General features: G+C 37.5%; 1 protein-coding gene across 2 annotated transcripts in view; it reads left to right on the top strand.

The window, feature by feature from the left end:
• Window positions 1-17,634, top strand: part of MDN1 (midasin AAA ATPase 1) — a 95,736-nt gene that overhangs the window by 3,260 nt on the left and 74,842 nt on the right. For both annotated transcript variants that reach the window (XM_027644910.1, XM_027644911.1), the window contains exons 2-11: window positions 3,100-3,326; window positions 3,865-4,089; window positions 5,613-5,720; window positions 5,800-5,992; window positions 7,960-8,172; window positions 9,413-9,544; window positions 10,980-11,083; window positions 14,107-14,221; window positions 15,941-16,134; window positions 17,185-17,266. In XM_027644910.1, coding sequence (XP_027500711.1) covers window positions 3,100-3,326; window positions 3,865-4,089; window positions 5,613-5,720; window positions 5,800-5,992; window positions 7,960-8,172; window positions 9,413-9,544; window positions 10,980-11,083; window positions 14,107-14,221; window positions 15,941-16,134; window positions 17,185-17,266 — 1,593 coding nt within the window. The remainder of the gene's footprint in view (window positions 1-3,099; window positions 3,327-3,864; window positions 4,090-5,612; window positions 5,721-5,799; window positions 5,993-7,959; window positions 8,173-9,412; window positions 9,545-10,979; window positions 11,084-14,106; window positions 14,222-15,940; window positions 16,135-17,184; window positions 17,267-17,634) is intronic.

Genomic DNA, 17,634 nt, shown 5'->3' with positions numbered 1-17,634 from the left:
AATGTGACTTTTGTGTGGGACCAAATTGCTCATTGCTGTGGTCCTTTCTTCTAGGAATCACGGGGTTTGGATTAAGCTGTTATTAATGAAGATTTCTGTACCTTGTGAGTGCTGAGTAAATTGCCATGCAGGTTGGGAAGGAGATGTGCAACATGCTGCTAGAGCATGGGATTGTGTTTGGCTCCAGGTCCCAGTTCTAGCTGTGTGTCCGCTTCATGTGTCTTATTAATAATAGACAATGTTCTGTGTTTGGAGGCACAGTCTTTTGTGATGCTTTCTTAAAGCAGCTGTTCAGAACCATGTGTGCAGATTTACAATCCCAGATTTGAACGTTTTCAGATCAGCTGTCTATTGCTATTGGTTGAGAAAACTGAGTATTTCATAAGGCCATCTTTAGTTTAAAAACCCGTCTGACAGTATTCTTTTCCATAAAATTTTTAATTAGACTCTGAAATCAAGCAGACAGTCTCTTTGTAGAATGCAATGTTACCACTGATATTTGAACAGTGTCCTAAGGGTACTACACACAATGACTAAAAAGTCGCTTGTTCTCACAGAGTTGCTACTGTCATGAATTTGTCTTACAGTAGTCAAGTAATTACAGAATTTTACCGAGTCAGTCATATTATTTATTTTAGTATTTTATTGTTAACTGGTTTTATTTGATACTGAAAGATCTGGTTAATAAGTTAAGCACCCTGTTGTGCCTTGTGTGGGTAGCCAAAGATGTAATTGATTTGGAAACTGAAAGTGCTTTTATTTTTTTCCAGTGGAGTTTATTTCTGTTTCTTTAGAGCCATGCTGCCTTTGAACAGCTTATCAATAATTTTGCCACTCAAAAGCTGATCCTCTGTAACGAACAGTGTCTTGCTTGCTCCATTTTTTAATTATTTTTGATCCTGCTCTGATAGATGATGGGAAGATAAACTTATGTTTTGTAAAAACAAACAGAAGGCATGTAACAAACTGCTTGCAATTAGTGTGATAGGTTTGATATTTATAGTGTATGTATACTGCAGTTTTTCTGGTTTCTTACATGCTGTTAGGGAGTGAATGTCTTTTCAAATTCAGGAGACCCAAGGAACTTGAACAGGTATGCATGTATTGTAGAAGGATACCATCAGTGGTATAACCTTAGAAGGTCACCCTTTCAGAGGACCTCAGCACTCTATATACCTTGTAACAATGAAACCAGCCCATCTGTGAGCTCAGGAGCAGGTTTTACTTGAGTAACAAGAGTCCAGGAGGAGCAGCAATTGGCTGCACGTCTTGCTTAAAACGCTACCTGAATTACAGAATATTTCTGTTTTGAATAGGAAAAGGGTTCACTCAGTAAGGAGGAGGGAGAGTAGAGCATCCAAGTTAAGAGCAAAACAGCTTCAATGCAGATTCATAATCCTGATTTTCAGAATTACTTATACTGCATTATATGTTAAACGTCATAGAAGTGGAGAGGTGCTTGGATAATAACATGAGAGCTCAAAGACCAGAGAAATTTAAGGATAAGACACAAGAAGTAGGTTGTTGTTCTTCTAGGAAGATTGGGGGGAATGTGAAGGAAGTATGTGTTGGGGTTTTTTTCTTTCCTTTTTTCCTAGCAGGTGTGAATATGTTTTACATGTATTCTAAAACCTAGTGTTTTGTTTCACAGTTATGATCTGCCCCTGAAGGCAAGGGTAACTCAGGTTCTTTTTAACAGATCCCTTGGGGCGGATTAGAGTGAAGCAACACTGAATGATCAATGTTTATAAATATACACATGTAGGCTTTGTTTTAGAACAATTTGGTTGCATGGAAAGGAGATATGTAGCCGTTTTGGTTATTAGCTATAGTAACATAGGAATATGAAAGCATAAAAATGGCACTTAAGAAAATGTATTAGGGAAAAGAAAGGATAACAGTAGGAAGATATCCCCCCTGTGGATCCAGCAATGAGACTTGATTGTTGCAATTTAAATGTCTCTTGGTCCAACTCATAGTCTTAGTCTGTCGGGGTTGAGGGAAGCCCACGAAATGCACAGTTCAATGGGTTGATATATGTTCAGGTGGGAACACACAGATACTTCCCTGGGGGCGGGGAGTTTTATACTGTCTGATGTAATAACATTGTGGATCATGGGGGTCTTTGGCTTATTATTTTAAGACATTACAGTTTCCTCTCACTTCAGCAGCCAAGTAAGGCCCATGAAAAAGGGTGAATTCCTTCAGATCTACCTGTGAATGTCCCAGTACTTCCCTAGAGGGGAGTTTTCACACCTGAGTCATTTGCGTCAGGGAGGACATTGGCATGATAAAAAGCATTATCCCACCTCACAGTGTCTGTTTCTTACTGACCTCTTCCCAAATCTGGCTCAAAACCCAGCTTGTAGTGGGTGCTCACCCCCTCTGCACTTGGGCTGTTACCTTGCATACAGTCAGCAAAGCACCCTGATGCTTTTGCAAGTGCTCAGTTGTTTTGATCCTTAACATTCCAGTCTCTCACACACAATAAATGGCCATTTCTATGTAAAAGTAAAGAAAAAAAAAGTAATCTTAACTTCAAAATTTGCAGATACCTGCTGCTCATTGTCAAGAGCATTGCTTGCTGTAACTGCTATTAGAACTATGGAAATAAGGCTGTGATCATGCACAATTGAATGCTTCTTTTTTGAAAAAAGATAGTGAACTCGAAGCAACTTAAACTCTCTTTTAACCCTCAAATTCTTTAATGTTTTATGGCTTTCATGAGACAGAACTGTTGAGAAAGTGAAAATTCTAGTAACAAAGATGTATTAGTTGTTATGACATTGTCCCAGTTTTTTTCTTAAACAAATAATTATAATTTTTTTTATTTTTCAACTGTAAAGTATAGTTTAGTATTTTGGGACTGTTTTGTAATTCTTATTTAGTGTATCATTCTGCATTTTGCTATTTTTTTTCAATATTTTAAAATATGGAGAGGTGTGTCAATTAAGTACTTGCATTGGGACTTTTGGATTCCCTTCTGATTTTGACTGATTTATTCCTGTAAGATTCACTCTGAATCCTGCATGTATAATTGTGAAGATAAAAGTCCAACTCATTTTCCATTTTACCTGTTCTTACTTTCCATTCCTTTAGATTTGGACTCAACAGGACCGGCAGTGCATCCTCGATACGTTAGCACTGTTACTGCTGGATAAAGAATGTACTCTGTTGATTGGCCGTCAGGTTCGACCAATCTTGTTGGATTTGTTGGAAAGAAATGCAGAAGCCATTAAAGCCGGTGGCCAGATCAACCATGATCGGCATGAAAGGCTATGTGTAGCCATGAGCAAGCTGGTTGCTGACCACCCTGACGTTTTGCCGTGAGTAATGTGATGTCACTTTGTGCAATGTTTGAACTTGGGGAATATGTGTTTGTCAGAGTTCACTGGTGATGAGAGGTGGTGGTAGAATTTGGATTGTCTCCCACAATAACAAATGTGGAAAGAATTATTTAGTAAATACTAGTTTCAAACACAACTTTTTAAAATTAAATCATGTTGTGAGATCTTTTTGTGATTTTCATCTATGATCTAAAGAAGAGCAAAACAGTTGCCATGAACATTGTTCACAACCAAAATCTCTGCATTTAAAATTAGACCTGCAGACCAGTAGAATATAAAGTTACATTAGGAATCAGCATTACTTTTTTCAGTAAAAAAGAGTAATCAGAGAGATTACTGTTGTCAGCTGATTGCTGAAGTGGTTTTCTTTCCCAAGTGTGGACAAAGTTAATTATAGACCTTAGTTCTTAGTACCATCAATTACTGTCTTAGGACCTCTGCCCTGGCATTTTTATTAGTAGCTGGTTTCCTTTCCTCTGGCTTAAATGTCTTTTTTCCATCTCTTTCTCTTCTAAAGATTTGCTTTAAGATACTTTAAGACTACATCACCAGTTTTCCAGAGGCTTTTCCTGGAGAGCTCAGATGCAAACACAGTCCGATATGGGCGCAGACGAATGAAGTTACGGGACCTTATGGAAGCAGCCTACAGATTTTTACAAAAGGAACAATCGGTTTTCCGGGAACTATGGGACTGGAGTGTGTGTATTCCACTCCTAAGGAGTCACGACACTTTAGTACGCTGGTAAGTTAAAACCCCAAGTCTTCTCCATTGAAAAAATGTATCTGTATCTTGAACTGTAGTTAACAATTTTGACATGCGTGTACAAATAATACCAGAAATTCCTTCCAATGGTATCTGTACCTGTACCTCTCACTTGATCTTTTGAAAGCTATGGTGATCTATCAGAAAGTGAATTTTAGGCTAGCTCTTAGACGTGCTTAAAGCTATGGTCTGGAGCTATGGTCTTTCAAATAACTTCAGTTTGCCCATATTGGATTCAAGGAAGACGGTAAACATATGACTTCACCTCTGCTGTAAGCCTGTTGGTGTATTGCTCGCATTGTAGCAAGTTATCCTAGGAATCAGTAAAGATTAATATACGCTCACTCCTTCTTACATTACAATGATATATTTTAGTATACTGCATTGATACATTATTAGCAAGTTGATTCTTTTTTCTGTTCTGTGTATATAGATTTCTCAGCCACTGTAAAACTTTGCTTATTTAACCTACACTCCGTATTGGCCTTGTTACAGGTTTTGCATGTGATTTTGGTCAGATGTTTTATGGTGTCTGCCTGCAGAGCTTCAACCTAATCACACGTTCTACCTTATTTATACGAGCGATGGTACTGATAGTGCCTTTTATTTTAAAAAGGATTTTTAATAGTCTTCATTTTTTAAAACATAAATTCAGAATTACTTAAGTAACGCATTATTTTAAAGTAGAGCGTATAATTTAGAAAGGGCAGAAACTAGTGTTGTCAAATCTATGAGCCGTTTGTGACACTCTTCAGGATGAGATACACTTAGATTGTCTTAAAAAAAGAGATAGTACTTCTAATATATTATATTGAACAGAACTGGTTTACCTGGTGTTCGGCTAGTAATCTTAAGTGAATGAACTGACTTTTAAACTTCGTTCGAAAACAATCTTCTTCTGGCTGCTCTTCCCTCCCTCCGCCACCAAACTCATTGAAAACTTAGTTCCTGGAATGTAAAAGCAGCATTATAATAAATAAGAAGTGGTTTATGATTAAATGCCCTTTTGTTACAAGACAGCTTTATGTAGTAATGAAGTCAAGACATGAGAGTTGTTGGATTCTTTTGGTCCCGAAAATTGATTTAATTGCATTAGGGTAACTTTAGAAATAGCATGAAATAGCAATTTTGGAAGGGAAATGGTAGGAGAAAAAAAATCAGACAAAGAAGACCTCATTTTCCTTGTCTCATATGTTAATGTTCATTTATTTGGGGTATGTGCTTTCCTTTACTATATTTCTACTGATAATTCAGTTCTTTGGAGGAATGTTAGCTAATTGGTGTATAAATGGTAAACTCTGCTGTGATAGAATTGCTTTTCTCAATTCTGAGGTGTTTCTCTAATCCCAAAGAATGTTAAGCGTAGTGCTAAAATAATTTCTGTGACTTAAGTTTTCTCCACATTTTTCCAAACTTGATGTTTTGTTTTGCAGTTTACAGTTGTCGAACTACATTTCTGAAGACTATGTTTTGACATGCTTTGTTCTGAATATAATTTTTAGGTATACTTCGAACTGTCTTGCTCTGGTTACACGCATGAACGATGAGCATAAATTATCTTTCCTGAAGAAGATATTCAATCCTGAGGAACTGATACATTTCAGACTAAAGTAAGGAATTTTCAAGTCTTGAATACTATTTGTTTTTCTTGATGGCTTTCAGTTGAGTTAATAAACACGGGTTTCACAGGCTACTAGAAGAATCTCAGCTGCAGAATGTGGAAAAAGCTCTTGTTTTGGCCAATCCAGACTCCTCATTTTGGCAAAAGGAGAAAGAAATGCAGTATACCCAGGGACATATTGTGTCGGGTGACCTCTCTGCACATGTAGTAGCTGTATGTGGCATTGTGCTGCCTAGACTACAGCATGTTTCTGAAGAGCAGGTATGTAACCCATGGTTAAATCTGTACCTTTTTTTTTTTTTTTTAGGAATCTCTTAAGTACAGTGAACTGACCTTATTTTCTGATTAAATGCTGTTGAGACACTCTAAGTAATGTTTATAGCTTTCTCCCTATGTGCTGTAAACTAGTGTTGCATAAAATAGACACTGCAAAGAAGCTCTGAAGTGGAATGAAGCAATGAGGGAACAACAGTACTGTTCGTTTTATCTTCGTGTAGCAGTATGTACAAATTACTGCAAAAGACTATTCACCCTTACATAGTATCTCCAGTCCAAGTTAGGGTGATGATCCATAGCTGAGTAAAGCCAGGATCTGGTAGAGTTGCTTTTACCTGCATGATAAAGTGTTTTTGCTATAAGCCATCTTATAAACAGCCTTTCTCCAAACATATGGTTAGTTCTTCTCTTAAAACAAAAGAAAACAAGGCTGCTACTTAGTCTTCTAGAAGGCCAAAAAAAAGGGCAAGGAAGTGAGCGAGAACTTACTGTCTCCACTTGAGTGAAGTGTAATGCAGAATATAGTGCCTTATAGTTTCGGGAAGCCCAGGAAAGGCATAAATGTTTTTGAACACACAGTATTTAACCTTTTTTTCTCTTGAATTGCTATTTAACTTAAGCAGTTCAGGTTCCTCTTTGTAGCTGCAGCTGTGTTCTTGACTGTTTTTCTCCTTTAGATATAGTTTTAGCTCTTAGCTGAGTTTTCTTGTTTGATTTTGCAACAGTGATCTACAAGGACAAAGAAATGAATGCAGACCACCGCTGTCTAGAATTTTTTGAGTAGCATAAGCAAGGAAAAAAAGAAATTTTCCTTCAAATTTTTCTCCCTGCTCAGCTTCTGTTGTTGAATTTGCTCTTTTCTAACCTGTTAGGTTTTTTTATAGGATTTAGAGAATGGTTTGAAATTCATAGTAGCAGGGGAAGAAACTGTAGAGCTGTTTAAGAAGATTGTTACTCCCATGCCAGTGTCAGTGCTGTTGCAGCTGTGCTGAAGCTAGGCCATGCTATAGACTGGATTACTGAAAGGATACTCTCTGTCTGTGAGGGAGGAAAGAACTTCCCTGAACGTCATGCTTTTATTTTTTTAACAGCCACAGATATTGCACTGATCTGGTCTCCAGTGTAGTTCCAGTTACACTAGAGAGGTTCCAGTAACAGCTTAGGAAGTCTGACAAAGACATAAGAGTGAACTGTGAGGGAAGGAGGTATTCTTAAAAACTAACATTGTTACCAGACAAATACATGAAACTATTATCTGAAAAGAAGGTCAGACTTAAATAAAAGACACTTATTTCAGTGTTCTGATCTCTTTCCTCTGTGCCTTTTGGCAGAAAGCCGTCATTTTTGTGCCATATACTGATATATGACTGTAAGAGTCAAAATATTTGGAGACTATCTGTAGCACTGATTAATTACCATTCAATAAACTGCATTAATTTAATTTTGAATAAAATCACTGAATTAACCTTATTTTTTCATTCACTGACTTTAATGATTTTTTACATTGGCCTCTGCAGAAACAAGTAAATATTCATATTTATTTGGTTAATATTTGTACTTACATCATCTGAATCTAACTGCTGTTTGATTTGTCCTGAGATTTGGATCCATTTTGATGACTTAATTTCACTTACATTGCGAATTGCATTTGATTGACATGTGTTATGATTGAATAGGTACAATGCCTATACTGACAATTTAGTGTGAAATCCCTTTGGGAACAGATTGTACATATACTTTTTATTAAGTATTTCACCTTTAATAGGTTTTTGATGAAATCTATTTTAATATCTGTTATTAAAAACAGCTTTAGACTCCTTTATTTTGTATGCAGATCTGCAGACAAAAATTTTTCTAGTTGTCAGACCCACTTTCCTAATTGTTCTGTGTTGTATAAGCTATAAGAAAAGTAACAATTTCAATGTATTAACCCAAATTTTATGTTTGAACAGGAAAATAACACAAGCAGTTTTGTTTTGGTTGAATCTGCCTTCACAAATCTTCAGAACCTTGCTATTGCTGTAGCAAATCAGACTCCTGTTTTATTAGAAGGACCAATAGGATGTGGCAAAACTTCTTTAATTGAATATTTAGCAGCTGTTACAGGAAGAGCAAAACCTCCTCATATTTTGAAAGTTCAGCTTGGAGATCAAACTGATAGTAAGGTAACTGATGAATTTGTTTTATGGTTGAATGATGGGATGTAATTTTTACTTAAATCATGGACTTAATTTTCTGATAAGGTAATGTTTTACTGAAGGACCTCATGGTGCCCAACTCTGTAGTATTGGTCTTACAATTGATGAGAATGAATAAATAAATAAATGTGAAGAAAAGTAATAATTAAGTTTCTATAGGTTTTAAAGTCTTTGCATAATTGTGCTATGTTTGTATCATTCGAATTGTTTTATCAGGGTTTTCTTTGTGGAAGAGCTATATTGATTAATTAAAAAAAAGTTGATTTACATTGGAAAAAACATGATTCTAAAATTACTCAGGCCAAAGGTTGTGCGAACACTTTCATTTCAGTTTAAGTGACCTAATGTCAGTTTAATCTGATGCCAGTTTTGTGATAAGGATGAGATGAAGCAAGATCCCGTGATGTTGAGGAGATTTGCACTTAAGTAATAGTGATCTAGCTCTACCTGGAGATATAAAACCAGAGGTGAAGATAATTTCACATTCTTTTGGGTTTTGCATATATAACTTTTGAATTTGAATTGATTTATCTTGTTTGACTCAATTTGTATTTAGTTTTCAAAGGTGGTTAGTGTCTACCAGAAGCGCTATCTGAAGGTTTTCATTGGCATGCATAAGCACTTTACTTGCATGGCACATCTGGTTTCACTGTCTTTAAACTGCATGTTTTCATATATGTGATTAAGACTGCCATATTAAGAAAAAGTGGTGAAGTTCAGGGTACAAAGTATGTAGTAGTGAAACCATAAACTTAATTATTTAAGCAATGCTTAAATATGGAAGTTACAATTTGAGAGAGAAGCAACACTTGACTGGTTTTTACCTTTGAATATCTTGCTTTACAGTTCCTTTTACTACCTTAGTCACAGACTTTTCAAAAATGTGAGAGAAAGTTCAGTGCAATCCTAGACAGTTTTCTGTTTGTAAGTTATGGTGACACAGCTCATGGATTCACTTCCAGTTACCTAGTTTGTTTTAATTACTATGTTTGTTAGATTATTGTACATGTAAAAGGGGGAAACTTTTTTTCGTAATGAAAAAAGGTGTAATACTGGGCACAGATTTCTAGATGGGTTGTTTAATAATATGAGGGCTAAGTAAGTGTTACTTGCATACCAGCTTTGGTCATATTTGTAATTCTTTTCTCTGAGTTTCTTAAGGGATGTCATGAACATGTCTCTCATTTACTGATTGTTTCTGTTGTAGACGCTGCTCGGTATGTATCGTTGTACAGATGTACCAGGGGAGTTTGTGTGGCAGCCTGGAACCTTGACACAAGCTGTTACCAAAGGTCATTGGATACTTCTGGAAGACATTGATTATGCTCCTCTGGATGTGGTAAGTAGGTTTATATTCACTTTAGGGTACTGGTCTTAATGCCCATGATAGCAATTTTTGGCAGTCTAATTACCATGGGTTCTGCTCTTCTTCTAAAAGGGGTTAGGAAGAACTAACCTGTCTGTCTTTGTTCACGTATTAGCACACCACATTAGGTTTTGTCATTGTTACAGAGTAGTCATGACCCTGCCACTGATGTGAAATTTCACTCTGAAGATTGGAATTGACATTGATAATGAGCTATGTGTCTATTTAATCATGTTTTGGTATTTGAAAACAAAGTTGACCCTAAACACCACAGAATACTGTCAGTGTATTAGTGTGGTGCTGCTTTTAAGATCGTTTTAGTGTTTTGTTGTGTGGCTGCTTTTTTGGTTTGGTTTTTTTTTGTTTTTTTCTTACACATTTTTTACTTCTAGCTTGGATGTTAAAAGTGTGTTGTTGCATTAAGCATTGTAGGTTTTAACAGATTTCCTGTTTTCAGCTCCAGAGCAACTAGTTAGACTGTCATCCTTCCCTTTCAAAATAATGCCTACTGAAAATGTCATCTGCAAGAATGATGTGCTGTATAGGCCTGCCAGATATTCTGCAGATAGTCGTTTCCTTTAACATCTGTTCTGTAAAGCATCCTTAGTGTGAGTGAAGAACCTGACAGTTTGTTCGTTGGGTTCTAGGCTTCTGAAATATAGAAAATCTATAAGAAAGCTAAGGAGTACTGCTTCTGTGTACTAGATGATTCACTGCCAGGGGGTCATGCACTTACTTGCTTCTGTGGATTCAACTCATTACACTCGCCATAAGCATGCCTTGAGTATTATCCTGCATTTATCACACTCTCCCTTTCTTCAAATCCTCCCTACAGCATCCTGTCTCCTTTCTCTATATCAAAGTGTCTGTGCTTGCCTCCCTCTGTCCTGAGGGATCATTACGGTTCTACCTCCCTTTTTTTCCTTCCACCACAATATCCAGAAAAGGATAGATTCTTTAAATAGATACCAAACTCTCCTGGGGGTAGCAGGGTATACACTGAAAAATGTTGATGTTTGAGAATGACATCTTTGAGATGCGCAGGTCATCTTTGTTCAGGCACATAAAGAAAATAAAGCTTCTGATGTGAAAGTGTCTAATAATTCATTTGACAATTTGAGAATAGTTTTGATTTGGACTTGCAGTGTAAAGGCTACAATTTCCATTCTCTTATAATTTAATCTGAATACAGAAGAAGATAGTTAAACTTTACACCTGTGACTTCCACTGCTGATTAAAATGGCTCTGCAATTCCTGTTAGCATCACTTGGAAAAGCAACCTGCAGGAACAGCAGTTGCTGACAATGTAATGGTGGAATTGCTCCAACATCCCAAATGTGAAATGAGTGTGGATGGTTATGCTGTCTGTTACAGTTTCACAAAGAAAAATGTCATCTTTCACCTCCAGATCTCTGTGCTGATTCCTCTTTTGGAGAAGAGAGAGTTACTGATTCCTGGTCGTGGTGACTGTTTAAAAGTAGCATCAGGATTCCATTTTTTTGCAACCAGGAGGTGGGTTTATGAACTTAAATGAGATTGAAAGCATGGATATCCTATTTTTAAGTCCAAGGTACTTTTAAGTGCAAGGTACTTTTTTGGTACTTTTAGCAATTTCTACTTAACAAGTGATAGAAGCCATAGAAACTGTGAAATTTGTTTTTTTCACTTATAAGCAGCCTTATGTTACTACTGGTTGAATCCATTACCTCAGCCTTGTTGAGAACCTTGCTGCAGGGGAGCCTTACAAAACCAACCCCTCACCAAACCAAAATACTACTCTCTGGAATTACTGTGTGAAGAAGGTTTATTATTGATATTTATGAGAGTCTTGTGTCAATGTAGGTGTTTGTAATGTTTTCTAACCAGAAAAAGATTTAAGGTACTCTCCCTGATTGTTTCAATGTAGTAGTGGCTCATGCCTTAGATGTCAAAAACACTTCTTGTATGTTAAGACCTAATATTGTATCAGGATTAAAGGTTAGGAAGTCTATATGGGGAATGGTAGTGACGTGGTTTTCAAATGTTTTGTAGTTTATTTTAAAGCCTTTTGCAAATTTTCATGCTTTTGTCTTCCATATATTTGGTTTTTTCTTTGGTTTATCTGATCTGGTTTTTTCTGCAATTGAGTCTTTTGTATTCTCAACTCTTTTGGTTGCCTAATCTCCTAAGATTCTTTTCTTCTTAATACTTGATTGTCATGGTTTAACTCCAGCCAGCAACTAAACACCACAAAGCCTGATGGCTCACTCCCCCAGAGCAGGATGGGGGAGAGAATTGGAAGAGTAAGAGTGAGAAAACTCATGGGTTGGGATAAAGACAGTTTAATAGGTAAAGTAAAAGTTGCTCACACAAGCAAAGCAAAACAAGGAATTCGTTCATCACTTCCCATTGGCAGGCAGCTGTTCAGCTGTCTCCAGGGAAGCAGGGCTCCATCATGCATGACTTGAGAAGACAAACACCACCCTCACTCGGATCATCACCACCTTTCCTTCTTCGCTCAGCTTTATATACTAAGCATGATGAGAATATCCCTTTGGTCAGTTGGGATCAGCTGTCCCAGCTGTGTCCCTTCCAACTCCCTGTGCACCCCCAGCCTCCTCCCTGGTGGGGCAGTATGAGGAGCAGAAAAGGCCTTGATGCTGTGTAAGCACTGCTCAGCAATAACTAAGACATCTCTGTGTTATTGACACTGTTTTGGTCACAAATGCAAAACACAGTCCCATACCAGCTACTATGAAGAAAATTAACCCTGTATAACCAGCACATGGTGAACAGTTTGTATAGTAGGAAATTACAGTTTGCATTGGGCTAGTTAGAGTAGATACAATAAATCTGTTACTGTTTGTAGCTGGGGAATATTATCTAAAAATAAAAGACAAACACATTAAAATGAATAGATAAAACCAACCAAACAACAACACCAGAAAACAAAAACCAAACCACAACGCCAAATCTAATGCTTTTGCATGTGCGAGGCTACTTCCATAGTGGGTATAAACACATGGCTGAATAGTTATTTCTGCAGTGAAAAATAGAAAGAAACTGATGATAGAAAGGACTGTGAGTGAAGACTGAGGAAAAGTAATAGGGCAAGGCTGGGAGGTGTAGTGGGTTGACCCTGGCTGGATACCAGGTACCCACTAAAGCTGCTCTCTCACTCCCCTCTGCAACTGGACAGAGGAGAGGAAGAAAAAAAAACCAGCGAAGGATTCATGGGTTAAGAGCTGGGAGAGGTCACTTACCGATCACCTTCACAGGCAAAAGACTCAATGTGAGGATATTACTTAAATTTATTACAAACAGGATCAGAGCAAAAGAGTGAGAAGTAAAATAATCTTACAAACACCTTCCCCCCACCCCTCCTTCCTTCTGTGTTCTCCCTCCTCCCTCCCAGCAGCGCAGGGGGACGGGGAATGGGGGTTACAGTCAGTTGTTGTTTCTGCCGCTGCCCAGGGAGAGGAATCCTTCCCCTGCCCCTGTGGGGTCCCTCCCATGGGAGACAGTCCTCCGCGAACCTCTCTGGCGTGAGTCCATCCCACAGGCAACAGTTCTTCGTGAAACTGCTGTCCCGTGGGTCACTTCTCCATGGGGTGCAGTTCTTCATGAATGAGCTGTACCGGTGTGGGTCCCTCACAGGGGCCACAAGTCCTACCTGGGAAAAACCTGCTCCAGCGTGGCCTCCTTTACATGGGCTGCAGGTCTCTGGCAGGACCCTGCTCCATCCTGGGCCTCCCACAGGGTCAGAGCCTCCTTCATGCATCAACCTGCTCCAGCATGGGCTTCTCTGTGGGCTGCAGGGGTGCAGCTGGTCCACCATGGTCTGCACCACAGGCTGCAGGGGCCTCAACTCCAATGTTTGGAACCATCTCCTGCCCCTCCTTCTGCACTGACCTTGGTTTCTGCATTGTTGTTCCCATGTTCTCACTCACTCTTCCCTGGTGGGCATTTTCACTGTGTGACAGCCTTCTGTTAAATATGTTATCACGGAGGCATTACTATCACTCCTAATTGGCTTGGCCTTGGCCAGTGGCAGGAAGCCCGTCCTGGAGCTGGCTGGCGTTGGCTCCACCAGACAGGGGAAGCTTCTAGCAACTTCTAACAGAAACCACCCCTGTAGGCCCCTGGCTACCAAAACCTAGCCACAGAAAACCACTATAGGAGGGGATAAGGGTGCTTTTCCTACATCTCTGCAATGGATCACAGGTCCTTTAAGATATTTCCCAGGCCACTTCTGTTAGGCTTCTCTCTGCACAAAGGATTCTGTATATTGCTTCTGATAGACTTAATTACTGTCAGTTGTCTTTCTGAAAGTATCTCTAAGGAGATTATGCACTACAGGGAGAAAAACACTGTGATAAAAGAACAGACAATTTGAAAAGCATGGATAGGCAAGGTAGGGTATGTGGCAGTACAGTGACAGACAGTGTCATCTATGCATGCCCATTATGCTGTAACAGCAATATGTAACATTTTTTGATGTAAAGGAGTGCACTGAAAATATTGAGTACACTCAATATGCTGTGTTTCTTCATTAGGATATTCAGTTGTGGTGGAGGTTGGTACAGGCAGCAAAGCAGCCATGCTGCTCTTTTGGACAAATATTGGACAAAAATACATCTGGATAACATGAACAAAGGAGAACTTAAGGAGGTATGGTGTATGTTGTTCTATTGTGACATGTGAATAATAGTTTCAATTAAGGGTAATAAATGTTTTTCAGTAGTATTTTCAAGTTCCACAATATGCCTTCATAATTTCAGCTTTGTGCTGTCAATTTTGAAGAAAATAGACGGTTTGTCAGGAAAATTTGAAATGAATTGAACAGAAATTCCTGGAACTTGCTCTGACTAACACAGTTCTTCTTTGTATGGTTCTAAGAATCACGTTACTTTGCCACTTATTAGCCCAGAGAGATTTAAAAGCAGAGAGAAAAAGAAAAATTGATCTTAATCTAATTTTGAGATCTAAGCTTTGAGTTGGAAAATAGTTGGTCGATTATCAATTAAAAATAACTGCTTAACATCTTCTGTTAACATCTCTGGGAAATGTTTGCTTTGTTTAGTTCTTTCAAAAATTAAAGGACCCTAGGACTCATATGAAAATAAAATTCTCTGGAAATTCTCCTTGTGATACAGAGCTCAGAATAGGATCTGATTTTGTAAGAATCTTGCCTAAGGGAAAAGGGGGTGAACAGTCTCTACCAGAAGAATTGAGGAGAAAGTGCTGCATTTTCTAGAATGAAGAAGATAGTTTTCTAGGAGAATTTATTCACTCCTTTGGATTTATTCAGCAGCCAACACAGTTATGGGTGACCTTAAATATCTGTGTGTTTTTCCTTTTTTGTCGTTTTTCAGCTAATTGTTAGGAATGGGGCAAGAACAGCATTTATTTGATACTTGTAGATTTTGTTGGAGGGGAAGCATGTAGATGCATGGGGAGGCCTCTGCAGATGGTTTCATGGAGATGTGCACACTTGTGTGCTATAGCTAGAAAAAGACTCATGTGGGAAGCTCAGAGTTGCAATATTTAAAAACGGCTATCTGGCCAAACTTGATGCCAAAGATGACCTTCAGAAAGGACCAATTTTAAAGTAAAACTTGACTATCAAAACCTCAGGAAAAAAGGAGGCTTCAGTGCTAAATGTGTCAATTAACACTATGTTCTTTTTATTCTTTTTTTGTAACTTCGTAGCTTAAGTCACAAAACCACATAAATTAAACAGTGTAAGGTTCCCTAGTAGTAATAGAAGAGATGAGGTTAGAGAATACCCACTCGCTTGTCTTGAAAACATACACATGTTCTTGTTAATCTTAAAATCAGTCTGGCAGGGTAGGACCAGTTTTCCTGGCCTGTGCCTGTGAAAAGTAATTTTGGCAAGCAATATTTTGTTTGGCAAGCTTTAGTAGAGAGAACTGAAAGAAAATTACAGAAGAAAAATGAACCCCTTAATATGTCTTTGTCAGCGTAGCGAATAGACAACGTGAATGCTCAAGTAAATTCAGTTGTAAAGAAGGACAAGAGGTATGAACTTCTGTTATCAGTGGTAGAGTTGTATGATCATGATTTGGATTTGATAGGGTTGAATACCTTTTGTTTTTCCTGTTGGTATTTATGCAAATGTATTAAATTAATTTGATTAGAGTTGAGTTGGCAAAATTAATTTTTGGCATCAAAGTCAATATCGAACAAACCATAATAATTTCTGTTTTCTTCAGGTGAGAGATTGCAAGAGAGCAGTTTTGTGTAGTTTCCTAGTTTAGGTATCTATTGAAAGCATCTCCTAGTAGAACTTGGGGGGCTAATGGTTTCTTTCAAGTGCTAATGGTTATTTTTTTGTTGTTGTTGGTTTTGTTTTGTTTCTTCTTTTAGATCCTTCAAAGGAGATATCCCAACCTTGCTCTTGTAACAGATCACTTGCTGGACATTTACACTGACCTTACAGGAGACAAGTATCAGGCATCAGAAAACAGTGCTTATGGCTCCAGTCACGTACCAGAAGATTCATCAGAATTGAGATCAGAACATAGGAAACAAAATCTGGAAGGACGAGAACTATCTCTAAGGTTGTCTTTTCTTTTATGTTTATTAGAAATCAGCTAGCTACAGAGATAGAAAGGTTAATTTTTTGCTATTTTTTAAAATTTTTTTAAATATAATGATAAAAGTTTGAAAAACTGGAATTTCTTAAAAACTGGAGAAATAAATTTTTAATTTTAAAATAACAATTAATGTGTCTTTTAAAGAAACTCAGTCTGGATTATCTAAACTTCCTATTTGCGGTACTTACACTTTTTTCTCAAAAAAAAAAGGTAGGTTTTGTTATATGCAGTGCTCAGTAGGTATCAAGCCATATGAATTAAATCTTAATTCATTTTAACACAAGGTATCAGTACTAGTTAAGAACTGAAATGTGCTGTATAATGTTCTCACAGGAGCTAGAAGATAACGTTTTTAGCAACTGAATATATTTCCCTGTCTAGATTATTTCATATTGAACACTCACAGCATTCTAACTTACAGATGACTGAAAATAACCAGATTTGTAGTGTACTATTAATTTCAGAATTTTTACCATGAAATGTAGCTTGATGCTCAATTATTTCTTCCTCTCATACCAAATGTCAGTTCTACTCATGTAGAATTTCTGTAATCAGTAGTGCTTTGTGAATTAGTCAGTAAATACTAGATGCCTATTATTTTTGTGGAACATAAGAATGTCAGTAATTTTAAAACATTTATTTTTCTAGAATTACGTTGTTTCTTTTTCTTGTCTTTCAGAAGATTTTGCTGTTCATAAGGAGTCTGTATTTTGAAAAAATAGGGGTTTATACCTTTCTACATTTTTAATACCTTTTAGTCTCATAGTTACTTTATAGTTTAATTGGATGTTATCTATTTCTAAGAAATGTGTCTGAAAGCAAAACTGTTGGTCTTTATGTGTTCAGCTACTGCTCAGAATTATTATCCTATTTATGTGTCTTCCTGTGTACAACTTGAACTACAACTACATGTACAACTGCCAGAAGATGATGTAGTGACCTAAGCTGAACATGAAAGAAGGTGCTGTGTGTTTTGGCTTGTTTGTACCAAATCTTTGTGGTTTTTCTTTTTAGAGACCTCCTAAATTGGTGCAGCAGGATTGCTTACAACTTCGACAGTAATTCTTCAACCACAGCAGTGAATATTTTTCAGGAGGTGCGGTAAGACTTCATCCAGAAATCACTTACCCAAGTTCTAGTATTGTCTCACAAAATATTGTGTTTGGGAATGCGAGGTGGGAATTTACATTTAGTTTTGTTTGAAGCAGTTGGATTGTAGTTGGAATGTTTATGATCTGTCTAATCAGAGACTTTCATTGCTACTAGGAAAGTAATGTGCTGAAAGATTTACTGCTGCCATACAAACAGCATACTACAAAATAATTTCAGCTGATATGAGCTGGAATTGCATATGAACAAGAGTAAAGGTTTTAAGTTCTTTCCTTTTTATTTTAGTATGAAGCTTCTTTTCTACTTTCCTATGCATCATTTTACATTCTAGGTTGGGAATTCTTCAGTGTGCAT

The sequence above is a fragment of the Corapipo altera genome, unplaced genomic scaffold, assembly GCF_003945725.1.
Source record: "Corapipo altera isolate COAL_440 unplaced genomic scaffold, ASM394572v1 2, whole genome shotgun sequence".
In the NCBI taxonomy this organism is placed as follows: Eukaryota; Metazoa; Chordata; class Aves; order Passeriformes; family Pipridae; genus Corapipo; species Corapipo altera.
This window is presented reverse-complemented; position numbering and strand designations above follow the sequence as displayed.